At 38.0% G+C, this 14239-nt stretch overlaps 1 protein-coding gene across 8 annotated transcripts in view; it reads left to right on the plus strand.

Annotated features, from left to right (window-relative positions):
- Tcf12 (transcription factor 12) overlaps positions 1–14239 on the plus strand; it is a 275333-nt gene that overhangs the window by 244503 nt on the left and 16591 nt on the right. For 4 of the 8 annotated variants that reach the window (XM_042687436.1, XM_042687440.1, XM_042687442.1 and 1 more), the window contains 4 exons: positions 4777–4850; positions 5782–5853; positions 6608–6808; positions 13831–13945. In XM_042687436.1, the coding sequence (XP_042543370.1) occupies positions 4777–4850; positions 5782–5853; positions 6608–6808; positions 13831–13945 (462 nt within the window). The remainder of the gene's footprint in view (positions 1–4776; positions 4851–5781; positions 5854–6607; positions 6809–13830; positions 13946–14239) is intronic. The other 4 variants (XM_042687438.1, XM_042687443.1, XM_042687437.1 and 1 more) reach the window with 3 other exon arrangements.

The raw sequence follows: 14239 nt of genomic DNA on the forward strand, positions 1-14239 counted from the left end.
CACACAAAATGGTGTTATCATCTAAATTTACTAACCAGTTGTATTAGGTGACATAGAATGAAAACATACCTAAACATACTGGGTGAGTTAGATTTATCACCAAAGTTTTTACAGATCTCTCTTGTTCTAGATACCTACTGATCTTGTTTTCTTTCTTTCTTTTTTTGTAAGTCGTGGAGCTTGAACTGTGGGCCTGGGTGCTTTCCCTGTGCTCTTCAGCTCAAGGCAAGTGCTATACTGCGTGAGCCACAGCGGTATATATCTAGTGGTTTATTGTGTATAAGAGTCTCACAGAGGGGCTGGGAAGGTGGCTCAGTGGTAGAGCGCTTGCCTTGCATGCATGAGGCCCTGGGTTCGATTCCTCAGCACCACATAAACAAAAAGAAAAAAGCCAGAAGTGGCGCTGTGGCTCAAGTGGTAGAGCGCTAGCTCAAAAAAAAAAAAGTCTCACGGAGTTTCCTGCCCAGGCTGGCTTTGAACTGTGATCCTCAGATCTCAGCCTCCTGAGTAGCTAGGATTACAAGCATGAGCTACCAGTGCCCAGCACCTATGTTGTTTTCTTGTAAATGTTCAGTTAACTTCAGTGTCAAATAAGTTACTTCTATCTAGGTACCGGTGCCTCATGCCCATAGTCCTAGCTACTCACCAGGCCGAGATCTGAGGATTGTGGTTCAAAGTGAGCCCAAGAAGGAAAGTCCATGAGACTCATCTCCATTTAACCACCAGAAAACCAGAAGTGACTCAAAGTGGTAAAGTGCTCACCTTAAGTTGAGGTCAAGCCTAATGACTTACAGAAAAATAAAAAATAAGTTCTTTCTAATGCTTCTAGAATCAGGGTTACGTTTTATGATGGTCAGTAGAAATCCCAGGACAATTACAGAAATCACGTGGATAGAGTAGTTGAAAGCTTGTGCTCATCTAAGAGGCTCAAACCCTCTGCCTACCACCAGACATCAGGTATGAAGGAAGAAGATAATAGCCTAGTCTCTAAGTCACCCTGAGATTTCTAGCTTTTGTTATTATTATATTAATGCTATAGTTGATTGTTACAAGCTAGACACCAATATGATCCTAAATGTTATCTGTACATTTTATTCACAAATTTTACAAAGAGATGAAGGTATAGGTCTGTCTAGAATAAAATACATGCTGGCATTATGGTCTGTGTCTAGATTTGAATCCCCCACTTCAGAGCTTTCATCCACAACTAACAAGTCACCAGTAATCCAGGAAGCTTTGGAATATTTACTTTTTTCCTTATTCCATTTTTGTTATCAGAAACAGACTGTAATGATTTTCCATTACTACAAACACCTTTAGACTTATGAAGTAAATGCTTTCATTTCTGTTTAAGATAGGCTTTCTAATATGGATCAACCAGATTATGGAGCCATTAACTCCTAGTATCCACTCAACCCGCGTGCGTGCGTGCGTGCGTGTGTGCGTGCGTGTGTGTTGCTAGGGATCAAACCCAAAGATTTCACATCTTAGGCAGGTGTCTCCACTGCGCTACATCTCCAGCCTCTAAATATTTTTAGAGAAAATTTTGAATTTCTATATTTTAAGTTTTCTAAATATTTGAGAGATATATTTTGAACTTTCCTAGCCATGTTATTGCTAGCTATCTCCTGATAGTTTTAAATGATTAGGGTGAGTTATAGGAGCTTTGCCCATGAAATAGATATAGCTTAGAGTTAGACAAAGTACAAATAGATACAAACAGATATAACCCTATTATATTCTTTTTTTTATATTTTATTATGAAAATACTATACAGAGGGGTTACAATTACATGGACAAATCCTATTATATTCTGCTTTAACCAAATATACAACATCAGGGACTCCAGTCGGTGGTGGTGGTGGTGGTGATGATAGACAAAAGAGGTTTAAGTATATGTCCACATTTTCCAGTTTAGTAGATGCTATTTTGGAGTAGGCCTTTGCATAGTTTCTTCATATTTCCATCAAAAAAATTCTAAATGTAAGTTAGGTAGTATATGCCAATGGCAGAGGCCAGCATAGCATGTGCGGAGCTCTTGGATCCTCCTCCCCCACCCCCCAGCATCTCAGTTTAATTTAAAAAGGAAAAGGAAAAGCTTATGCATACACTGAGTATTCTGAAGTGTGTAAACATAAAACTATGAAGTTAGTATTTCCAGAAAATTAGGTAATTTAATGATTTGGCTCCCATCACATGATGAGAGTTGGGGAGGAGAGGGTGGAAGAACAGGTAAGCAAAATGTTTAAAATGATTATTTTCAGTAATTTAAAGTCATCTTTTGAATAGCCTATCCACCCAAAATTTATAAATCTGCATCAGGTTATTAAGAATCTATATCACAAGTTTTCAAGTTACATAATATATGAAATTGATGGGTGGGTAGTTATCAGTTGTTTAGTTCTTTTTTTTTTTTTTTTTTTGTCGGTCGTGGGGCTTGAACTCTGGGCCTGGGCGCTGTCCCTCAGCTCTTCAGCTCTAGGCGAGCGCTCTACCACTTGAGCTACAACGCCACTTCCGGTTTTCTGGTGGTTTATTGGAGATAGGAGTCTCACGGTCTCTCCTGCCCGGGCTGGCTTTGAACCGAGATCCTCAGATCTCAGCCTCCTGAGTAGCTAGGATTACAGGCGTGAGCCACCAGCGCCCGGCTAGTTGTTTAGTTCTTAATGGTGGTATTCAGTTAAAGTGAAAACAGTAGTTCCAGTTTAAGCTTTTCTGAGATAACAAGTAAGTCATTGTGTTTTCATTATCACTAATGTCCTAAATACGGCAAAGAGACTTGCAGCAACACACTATCCTGAAATACAACTTAAACTTCTCTCAACAATACATAGAGATATTAAGTAAACTTCCGATTTCCAGCTTCAGATTGCTGACATAATTCAGCTTACCACAGAAGCTTTTAAGAACAGTAATGTACATTTCATGAATGATATTATTTTTTTATAAATTGCTTGCTTTCACATGAAAAACGATAAAATAGTGAAGATTTTTGATCATCTGTTTGATCTTTTTCTTTTAAAAAGTGACTTTGGCAACACCATTAGAATATTACATTCAACAAGGGATTGACTAATGGATTGATTATCCTGAGGATCAAACCCAGGACTCTGCATGTGTTAAGCACCCATCCTCATTTTTTATGAACACATATCCTCTCTTCTTTCTATCTTCTAGTTCTACTTTCCTAACAAAAAAGAATGACATTGAATAAAGATTTTAATAATGCTATTTTCCAAATTGAATAATGAATTTTGAAACAAATTTATGTCAGGAAATTTTTAGCAAGTGATACCACGTACATTTGCAGTTGTTTGAAATGTGCTTATCTGTTTATTTGTAAATGGACAAAAAGTGCATTTTAAAGAGTAATATCTTTAAAATATCTTTTAATAGGAATTAAAGATATTACTCTTTAAAATGCAATGTGTCTTTGTAAATTAAGGATTGTAAAAATGTACATACGCTTTCCTTCATAAGTGCTGCTTAACTTGAAAATTCATCTACCCCTCTCCACAAAGAAGCCCATTAGTGTTTATTATGCCACTATTCATAATAATTAATTGTTAATAATAGCAGCCAATGTCCAGTGATGAGATAATGTGAAGTTAAACAAATTATGGTACATAGAAACAGTAAATATCAATATCACCATTATTAGCATTACCAAACAGTATGTAGAACCATGATAGAGGAGAAGACAGAATAAGAAGGGATAATGTACTACAGTAGAAGTGCATTTTTTTAGCCAGGTACTGGTAGCTCACACATGTAATCCTAGCTACTCAGGAGGCTGAGATCCGAGGATTACGGTTCAATGCCAGCCCAGGCAAGAAAGTTGGCGAGATTCTTATCTCGAGTTAACCACCAAAGAAAACCAAAAATGGAGCTGTGGCTAAAACGGGTAGAGCTCTAGGCATGAACAAAAACAACAAGCTCAAGGAGGGGCAGGCTAGGGGTTTAGCCCAGCGGAAGGGCCCCCGCCGGGCCTGCACAAGGCCCTGGGTTCGGTCCTCAGCCCTGAGGGGGGGGAGCTCAAGGACAGTGCCCAGGCCTAAGTTCAAACCCAGGACAGCCGCCAAAAAATAAAATAATAATAACAATAATAGTAATAAATTATTTAGATAAATGAGAAAATACTTTTTTTAGTGTATTTTCTCAAAATATGTATCTTGTGGACAAGGCGGTTAGCTATGTTTAGTTTTTCTGTTTTCTAAGCCCCCTAAATTACTGTGTGAATACAAAAGAGACTTTTTAAAAAATATTTTATTCTTGTGAAATCCATACCAGAATCTCCATGCAGAGGACTCAGGCTCCAGCTGTGGCTACAACATAGGATTTTTATACAAGAATAAAATAAATGAATCAAGCCTGAAAAAAAAAAATACTTTGGTCTTGCCAGGTGCCCAGTGGCTCATGCCTGTAATCCTAGCTACCCAGGAGGCTGAGATCTGAGGGATAGCAGGAAACTCCATGGGACTCATATCTCCAATAAACCACCAGAAAACTGGAAGTAGCACTGTGGCTTAAGTGGTAGGGTGCCAGCCTTGAGCTAAAGAGCTGAGGGACAGTGCCTAGGCCCAGAGTTCAAGCCCCATGACCGACAAAAAAAAAAAAACTTTGGTCTTACAAATAGCCAGTATTATGCTGATGGCTGAACAAAAATTTCCCTGTAAATTTATTTATACTTAATTCAGTATCTTTATCCTTTGCTTTAGAACACTGTCAAGATTGCTGAATTAACTGAAGTATGGGGGTGCTTTTCGGTTTTAACAGGTACCAGTCAGTGGCCCAGACCTGGAGGGCAAGCGCCTTCATCCCCAAGCTATGAAAACTCGCTTCACTCCCTGGTAAGAACCTCATACCTGTCTTTATAGGTGTGACAGGTATCACAGGATTGAATCCACAATTTGATGAGGTTTTTGTTTTTAGTGAGTCTTATGTAACAATGAAGAAACAGTAGGATAGCATTACTCACGAATTCTTTTCTAACAAATGGCCTGATTGAGTTGAACAGTCTGAGAGAGACATCGGTTGTCTCTTTTGCCATCTGTTCTTTGAGACATCAGACTTGGTGTCCGAACAACTGGTGTTAAAGTCATATTATAGAATTTTTTGTTTCTGTGAAAATTCTAGGGCTTAACTTTTTTTAAATGACATGTTATAGAAAAGTAATGGTAGTGGTACAAAATCCACATAATAACAGTATAATTATTACATTCATATTAAAATTTTTGCTGAATATCTGTTATTTTTATCATGAAAGCATTATTTCTTGTGTTTTCTTAAACCAAAGAATATGTTGTACAAATGATACCACACTGATAAAGGAAACCTTTAGTACTCCAAGATGAAGAATTTGTGGTAGAATGTTAACTACTGTTACTTTTGTTTGCTTACATTTGTAATCCAGATTTACAAAATATAATTTAAAAAGCATAATAATGATCTGATGGAATGCCAAGTCATGCTATCATTTAATTATGCCAGGTTGCAAATAGAAATGTTCTTTTTCTGTGTCTAACAGAACATTTTAAATTGAAGGAGAGTTCTCACAGATTTTGCAAGCAAATATGAGCAATGTGAGCTGTTTAAATGCTAACCTTATAACTTCCCTGTTAAATCTCAGCCTTCTCAAACCTTAATACAAGTAGATCTCTCAGGTCTCCACGTTAACTTTACTAACATGTTATGCCGACATGCACATCAGCTATTTCCTCATCTCTTTTGGAGTTAATCTTAACCTGTGCTTTGCCTCCTGTTCTGTCTTGACTTTGCCAGAAAAATCGAGTTGAGCAGCAACTTCACGAGCATTTGCAAGATGCAATGTCCTTCTTAAAGGATGTCTGTGAGGTACTATTTCTTTTAGATGGTGCCTTTTTTGTGTTTCAGTTATTTATACTTCCATTATCCATTTAAGATCATCAAGCTGTACAGACTCCAAAGTCTTAAAAGTCAAACAGTTGACCATTTCTGATTTTGTTGGAATATGTAAGAGTAGACTTTTGTCTTTTATGTTGTTGAGAATGATTCTTTTTTTTTTTTTAAGAGCTCTGCTGGCATGTGCTTTTGATTTTTAGAATTCTAATATGTTTGTGTATGGGGCATGTGTGTATCCACAGTGTCATTTCTTCAGTTTTGTTAAAGAATTTATCTGGATGTATTTACTTTTTGTGATAGGTGTGCTTTATTCACCTAAAACAAAATTATTGCTAAACCCTGTTGGCTCGGAAGGCCCTTCCCCAAATTGACATATTTTAAAGATCATTATTAAAGTCGAGTTTATCCCCTTCTTTTTAATCCCTTGTATTTGAATATCCACATAGTAGTCTTCATCTTGTATAGCTAAAAGAAATAACTTCATGTAGATTGGTATATTCATCTTAGACAGCAGTAATTTGTTTCTGAAGCTTTGAAATGTTATCCTAGCCTACAGATAGCCTTTGTTGCTGTTGATTTATGGTCCAGGTAGTTGGTTTTGAAGCTACTTGATATTGCATTGCATTTCACTGGCTGTCTTCTGAATATCCCAACATAGGAAACACATCAGTTTACCAAGTCAATCTGATACTGGCAGTAACTTCCCTGTGTTTTTCCATCCTTACAGCAGTCTCGAATGGAGGATCGTTTAGACAGACTGGATGATGCTATCCATGTGTTGCGGAACCATGCTGTGGGACCTTCTACCAGTCTGCCCGCTGGTGACATACATGGTTTATTGGGACCATCCCACAATGCACCAATTGGAAGCCTCAATTCCAACTATGGAGGATCAAGCCTTGTTACAAACAGTCGATCTGCTTCAATGGTAGTGCACCTTGTCCTAAATGTTTTCATGAAATTTTGGGGAAAATACTTCTTTTTTTGAAAGGAAAATGCAAACAAAAAGGCTTTAGAGATCTCTATTATTGTTTGGATAGAATAAGGATTGGACCTTACAGTCCTGTGATGACCACATGGAATAAGAATAAGGTACTGGTGGCTCATGCCTATAGTCCTAGCTACTCAGCAGGTTGAGCTCTGAGAATCAAGGTTCAAAGCCAGCCTGGGAAAGTCCTTGAAATGCTTTATCTCCAATTAACTACCAAAAGAGCCAAAAATGGAGCTGTGGCTTGAAAGGTACAGCACTAAAGCTCAGGGACAGCACACAGGCCCTAAGTTCAAGCCAAGGACTGGCACGAAAGAAAGAAAGAGAGAGAGAGAGAGAGAGAAAGAAAGAAAGAAATCATTTTAGCTCAAACAATTGTTTTTGCCCTGAAAAAGTGCATAGGAAGTCAGAATTGCCAAAGCAGTAAAGCAGGACTGAATTTCAGCGATCCTAGTATTTAAAAAAAATTGTTTCTTACATCTGGAACTGGCCTTTAATAGAAAAAAAATAATATGAAACTCTTAATTTATAGAGGTCCAAATTTAAACTTTATTCCCAAATGAGCTAAAAATGGGACTGCCCATATACATAAAAAATTCTTTGCTGAATGTCTTTATTTTTTCAACCCAAATTATCTTTTAAAGGGATAAAGTTCTTTTTGAACCTCCTGTTCAATTGTTACCGTGTATTGACATGTTTATGGCATGGATTTTAAGGTTGACTGCATGCTGTGAAATAGCACCACTTCTGGCTTTTTCTGTTTATGTGGTACTGAGGAATCGAACCTAGGGCTTCATGCATGCTAGACAAGCACTCTGCCACTAAGCCACATTCTCAGCCCCTATTCTTTCTTTCTTTTTCTTTTTTCTTTTCTTTTGTTTTGTTTTGTGGCCATGCTGGGGAATGATCCCAGGGCCTGGTGCACACTAACCTAGCATTTTACTACTGAACTACATCCTCAGCCCTCTGCTATCACAGGGTTGTGCCATTACAGTTATCAGATTTGTAGAAAACCCATCTTCTTGTCTTACAGATAATAACATTGTCTGGGTTTTTTAATGGTTATAGAAAAGGCACGTTATTACAGCAAGATGGTAAGGACACTGCCATTTGCCAAAAATATGTATTAAATCAGTATTGAAAGAGTTGATTTTGACTATTGTTTCTTCTAACTAGACATATTTAATTAGCATTAGAGTTTAGAGTTAGATAAGGTTTCAGTCACAGAAAGCTTTTAACATTTAAACTATATAATTAATGTAAAAACATAAATCTCCTCCCCTGTAATTATATGTATCAAAAATAAACTAAGAAATTGGTAATTCTTGCTCCTTAAAACTATTACTGTAGCCAGCCTGGCGTCTTTTTAATATTTGCTTTTATTTTTAAATGAGGCTTTTTCATTTACTTCCTAATCCCTTTCTGTATGGTTTATTTATCTCCATATTTGTCTGAAGCAAATAGGAAACTTAAGGGTTTCTGCCAAATTCTGTCATTAGTATTGATATTGATATTGCAATGTCATTAGTGTAATTACATTGATGTATCATTTAAATCTTAAAACACTGACTTAGATCGCTTAAAACTATTGAAATGTAGTATTTTTGTCTAGCTTTTTTTCCTGTGTATTTAGTATAAGAATAAACTGCTGCCAGGAAGAAAATTTGTCAAGTGGAAAACTGAAAATGAATAAATTATTAGTTTCATTTGGGAATTACAGGCCTCAGCAGTCTAAAGTTACTGTACACCACATCTGTGTACCAAATACTTCAGCCCAGCGAGATAGTTCATGGTTGCACATCTATCTTTTACAGAATATACCAGTTGTTCTCCAAAAGGGATTTCAACTTCAAACTGAGTTTGGGCCGTATTTGTACTGATTGAAGCTTGATACAGATCTTAAGAAGTTATTTATTTGGTGAAACAGTATAAAATTCCTCCCAAGGGGCTGGGAAGGTGGCTCAGTGGTAGAGTGCTTGCCTTGCATGCCTGAGGCCCTGGGTTCTATTCCTCAGCACCACATAAGCAAAAAGAAAAAAGCCAGAAGTGGCGCTGTGGCTCAAGTGGTAGAGCGCTAGCCTTGAGCTGAAGAGCTGAGGGGCAGCGCTCAGGCCCAGAGTTCAGGTCCCATGACTGGACCCCCCCCCCCCCAAAAAAAAAAATTCCTCCCAAGAGGTATATTACTGTAAGTCTAAAGGAAATTTAATCCAGGAATTTTTCTCAGTTTTTTTTTATATTACTCAGTTTGCTATCAAACACATAGGGTAATATTTTATTCAAAACAACCTCAGCATTTATATCACTCATCAAAATAGATTTGGAAAGTTTTTAGCCTTTCTATTAGGATAGCTGTTCATTTTAAAGGTTTTAAATTAAATTTTTTAAATTAAAAATTATTCAAATGGCAACTTTTTAAAGTTTGTAAACTGTAGAGGTCTTCAATATATGGAAGAACCATAAGAAATGGAATATTACCAAGTGTCAATTATAAAACCCATCTTCAAATAAACTTAAATATCTTGCAGTAGACAGCAGTAAAGATCATTTAATTAGCCTATAGGTTAATAGTGATTAATTTAAATCATTACTATTCAGTGAATTGGAAGAACTATTAGGCTAGAATTCAAAATCAGAGGAATTCATAATGAGTAGTTTTTATTCTATCCCTTAATTTACAAGACCTTATTCATCAACTAATTAGATTTAGCATTTTTTTTCCATTGTGAATGCAAAAGCCATTGGCCAGATTGAATGAAAACAAGTTCTTGTTGGGTGCTTCCACAGAAGTCAGGCCATACACAGCTTATGAAAATTCAGAAAGCAGGACGCAGTCATTTAATGGTATGGGCCTCTTTCTTCTGAAATGGGCTCTTTATAATAATTGAAATTTAGAGCCTAGCAGGCGAGAGGTTTGCCATCCCTGCTACTTCCCCAGGAGCAGCAGCCTGTCAGCTGTATGCTAACGAGGTGAACAATTAAACCCAGTCCTATCTAGCTAGCTCACAGGCTCAGACAAAGAACTGTTTATACACCTGTTGTGTATGTAGACAGCGCCTTTTGAATGTGGAGTAGCAGATTAAAAGGGTGCTGAGAGAGCCTGGGGAAGTAAGGGTTAAAGAGAACTGTAAAGACTGTGAAAGTCAAATTCTCCAGAAAATATATGAGGGCCATTTGCACAGGGAATCAAGTTACAAAGGAAAAGTTCCTGCTAACTTCATTAACATGAAAAACTCCAGACTTCAGGCTTTCTGCTTGTCTCAGACCAGTTCTTTTTTTTTTTTTTTTCTTTTTTTAAGACTTATATTTTTACTGTGTACCAATTAAAATTTTTTAGAAGCCAATAATGTCGGTTCATATAATAAAATAGTTAATTTGTAGTATATTTGCTGCCATTTGCATTCCAAAACAAACGGAGCAACCTTTCTAATTTCCCTTAAGGGAAAATCAAAATCTTTAACTGTTTAGATAATGATCCTATGTCTGCCAAGCCTTTCATCAAGAACGTGGTGATGGAATATTTTTATAAACTGAGTTCCAGAAAATAAAAAAGTCATACTGAACAAATTCTGCAGATGGGTTTTCACTGGACTGAAAATTCAGTCTGTTACTGTTCAGTGGCATTGTCTTACAAAGTTATAAAATGAGTTTTACAAAATACAGTAAATGGCTACATTTTAAAAGGCTTATTTCCTTTTAATCTACTTTGTGTGATAATCAAAATGATAGATTAAGAACTTATTATCAAAGATCATGGGAAGTTTAAAGTCCACCATATTATATACACAAACTCAGGATTTCCTGAGCCAGTTAAAATAGTTGTAGTGATATTTTATCTTTACAATAGGCCTCAGCTTCTAATGTTTCAAAGAATTTGCAGCTATATACTTTGCTTATCCCATATCTTTTTTTTTTTTTTTTTTTTTGGTTGGTCGTGGGGCTTAAACTCTGGGCCTGGGCGCTCTCCCTGCGCTGTTCAGCTCAAGGCAAGCGCTCTACCACTTGAGCCACACCGCCACTTCTGGTTTTCTAGTGGTTTATAGGAGATAAGAGTCTCACGGATTTTCCTGCCCAGGCTGGCTTTGAAGTCTGATCCTCAGATCTCAGCCTCCTGAGTAGCTAGGATTACAGGCGTGAGCCACTGGTGCCCAGCTCCATATCTATTTTTATAAATGGGATTTTGAACATGTTGGGGCTGGGAAGTTGGCTCAGTGGTAGAGCATTTGCCTTGCATGCCTGAGGCCCTGGGTTCGATTCCGCAGCATCACATAAGCAAAATGAAAAAAGCTGGAAGTGGCACTATGGCTCAAGTGGTAGAGCGCTAGCCTTGAGCTGAAGAGCTAAGGGACAACGCCCAGGCCCAGAGTTCAGACCTCACAACCGAACCCCCCAAAAAAAAAAGAATAAACATGTCCATGGGCTGGGAAGGTGGCTCAGTGGTAGAGCACTTGCCTTGTATGCAGGAGGCCCTGGGTTTGATTCCACAACACCACATAAGCAAAAAGAAAAAAGCCAGAAGTGGCGCTGTGACTCAAGTGGTAGAGCGCTAGCCTTGAGCTGAAGAGCTGAGGGACAGAGTTCAGGCCCCACAACCGGACCCAAAAAAAAAGAATAAACATGTCCAGGCAGGCACTGGTGGCTCATGCCTATAATCCTAGCTATATAGGAGGCTGAGATTTGAGGATCGCAGTTCAAAGCCAGACTGGGCAGAAAAGTCCATGAGACTCTTATCTCCAATAAACCACCAGGAAACCAGAAGTAGCGTTGTGGTTCAAGTGGTAGAGTGCTCACCTTAAGCTGAAGAACTGAGGGACAGCGCCCAGGCCCAGAGTTCAAGCCCCATGACCAACCCAAAAAAAAAAAAAAAAAAGAAAGAAATATGACCAGTATGCTTGTGAGAAAAGATTTTATGAAACATTTACAGTTGATTTTTCTCATCAGTACACTTTTCATTCTACTTCAACAGTTGTCAAGCTTAAGTTCTTAAGGTTTTTCTAGGGAAAGGGAAATCAAAAGACTGAAACTATCAAGAGTGAACTGCCATCATTTTTGTGTTCCTCTCCAAGCTTTCAGATTTTATGATTCCAAGCCATGATAAAATTAAGTGATTTAGAAAAAAGGGAACAGTCAGTTCTTGAATAGCCCAGGGAGGAATGACACACATAATTCTCAGCAATGACTAATCCTCAGATAATTTTTTAAGTAGTTATGGCATTCATCAAATGGACTTTTAAAAGGATTTGTTCAAGATAAGAATAAGGATGAAAGACGAATATTTCTTTGAAAATAAAGTGAAATAACTAATATTTTTCATCACACCTATTGCCAAGTGGCCTACATTATCTAAAACTTTGCTTTTGTCCCTTTTGTTGAGCTCATAGGAAACCAAAGGATAAATTTCATAGGGATATTTATACTTAAGGTAAAATCCAAAGTCATAAAAGATAAATACAATTTAATTACTTGAGGGGGATCAAAAGATGTTGTATAAGAGTGGTTCTTATATATAACTCTAGTCAATAACCCTGTCTAAATCTTTTATATCTTTTAGATGACACTTCTACTATCATGAAAAGCTCCATCTATATAACACAGTTTTTTTTTAAATACTGCAATAACTGGGGCTGGGAATGTTGCTTAGTGGTAGAGTGCTTGCCTAGCATGCATAAAGCCCTGGGTTCAATTCCTCAGTACCACATAAACAAAAAAAGGCCAAAAGTGGCACTGTGGCTCAAATGGTAGAGTGTTAGACTTGAGCAAAAGAGCTCAGGGACAGTTCCCATGCACTGAGTTCAAGCCTTGGGACTAACAAAAACAAAAACAACAACCCTTACTGTAATAGCTAAGTGCTTGATGATGTTTGCCTGCTTTTCCTTCCTATTTCCAGTTAACTGTGGCAAGTGTTAACTTCAATTAAAACTTGAGAATAAATGTGGCAATTTTTTTTCTTTTTTTTTCTTTTTTTTTCTTTTTTTTTGTGTGGGGGGGGTCCAGTAGTGGAGCCTGAACTCTGGGCCTGGGCACTGTCCCTCAGCTCTTCAGCTCAAGGCCAGCACTCTACCATTTGAGCCACAGCACCACTTCTGACTTTTTTCTTTTTGCTTATGTGGTGCTGAGGAATCGAACCCAGGGCCTCATGCATGCAAGGCAAGTGCTCTACCACTGAGCCACCTTCCCAGCCCAATGTGGCAATTTTGTTGCCTGGCAATGCAAAACTTTTAGTTAAAACTTTCGAGATGAGGCAGAGGAACTAACAGTAAGATAAATGACGAGGAGGGTGCCAATGTCAGATAAGCCCTGTTGTTTGGAATGCAGCAGCATTTTGTGATCTGTATTTAATATACTTAGGGAAGTATATGAAGGTAGTTTTTAGATTTATGTAGGATCTCTAGTGGGTTTTATGGCTTTTTGAATGTTGTATTTCTAATAGCCCATTTGGCTTCTCACAACTACTTTTCAGATTTAAATTTTGAAAGTTTTTTTTTTTGGGGGGGGGGGGTGTCTGGGCACTGTCCCTCAGCTCTTCAGCTCAAGGCTAGTGCTCTACCACTTGAGCCACAGCACTACTCCTGGCTTTTTCTGCTTTTGTGGTGCTAAGGAGTCAAACCTAGGGTCTTACACGTGCAAGGCAAGCACTCTACCACTGAGCCACCTTCCCAGCCCCTGAGAGTTACATCTTAAAAGGTGTTTTTCCTTCACCAGCATTACTGCTAGTATTTTAAATTTTTCACTAAAAAGCCAGAAAAGTGGCATCTGAAAAAACTTGAAAATTCAGATAAATGATTCTTTGATATCTATTGAATCCTCTAAGACTTGTACAAAATTGAGTGCCAGTGGTGTGCCTTTGTAGTCCCACTGTTTGGAAAGCTGAGGCAAAAGGATCATTTGAGTCTCAAGAATTCAATAAGTAAAAAAAGTCAATGAATTAGGGTAGTTCCTGACTACCTTTTCTGTTTTTACTTCAGGTTGGAACTCATCGGGAAGATTCTGTTAATCTCAATGGCAATCACTCAGTCCTGTCTAGTACCGTCTCTGCATCAAGCACAGACCTGAACCATAAAACACAAGAAAATTACAGAGGTAACTGTATTGTCAGCTTTCTCACAGCTTGACTGACTTATCTGTGAATCAAAAGTCGTCCTAGGACAGGGCACTCACAGCAGTGGAGCAGCCGTATGAGTGGAGGGCACGTATTTAGGTTCCATTTGGCCCACATGCATAGGCCAGTGGTTGATCATTGTTGGTGGTGAGAATCACGTGTTAACCCATGTTTATTGTTTATCCTTCTTTGTGTTCCTGCTTCTGCCCTGTCTCTTTCTTAAATATTTCCTGTCATGAGTAAGCCTGCATGGTTCCCAGTGTCAGAGAAGAAGA

This window comes from Dipodomys spectabilis, unplaced genomic scaffold (genome assembly GCF_019054845.1).
Source record: "Dipodomys spectabilis isolate Male_0828 unplaced genomic scaffold, ASM1905484v1 ptg000108l, whole genome shotgun sequence".
In the NCBI taxonomy this organism is placed as follows: domain Eukaryota; kingdom Metazoa; phylum Chordata; class Mammalia; order Rodentia; family Heteromyidae; genus Dipodomys; species Dipodomys spectabilis.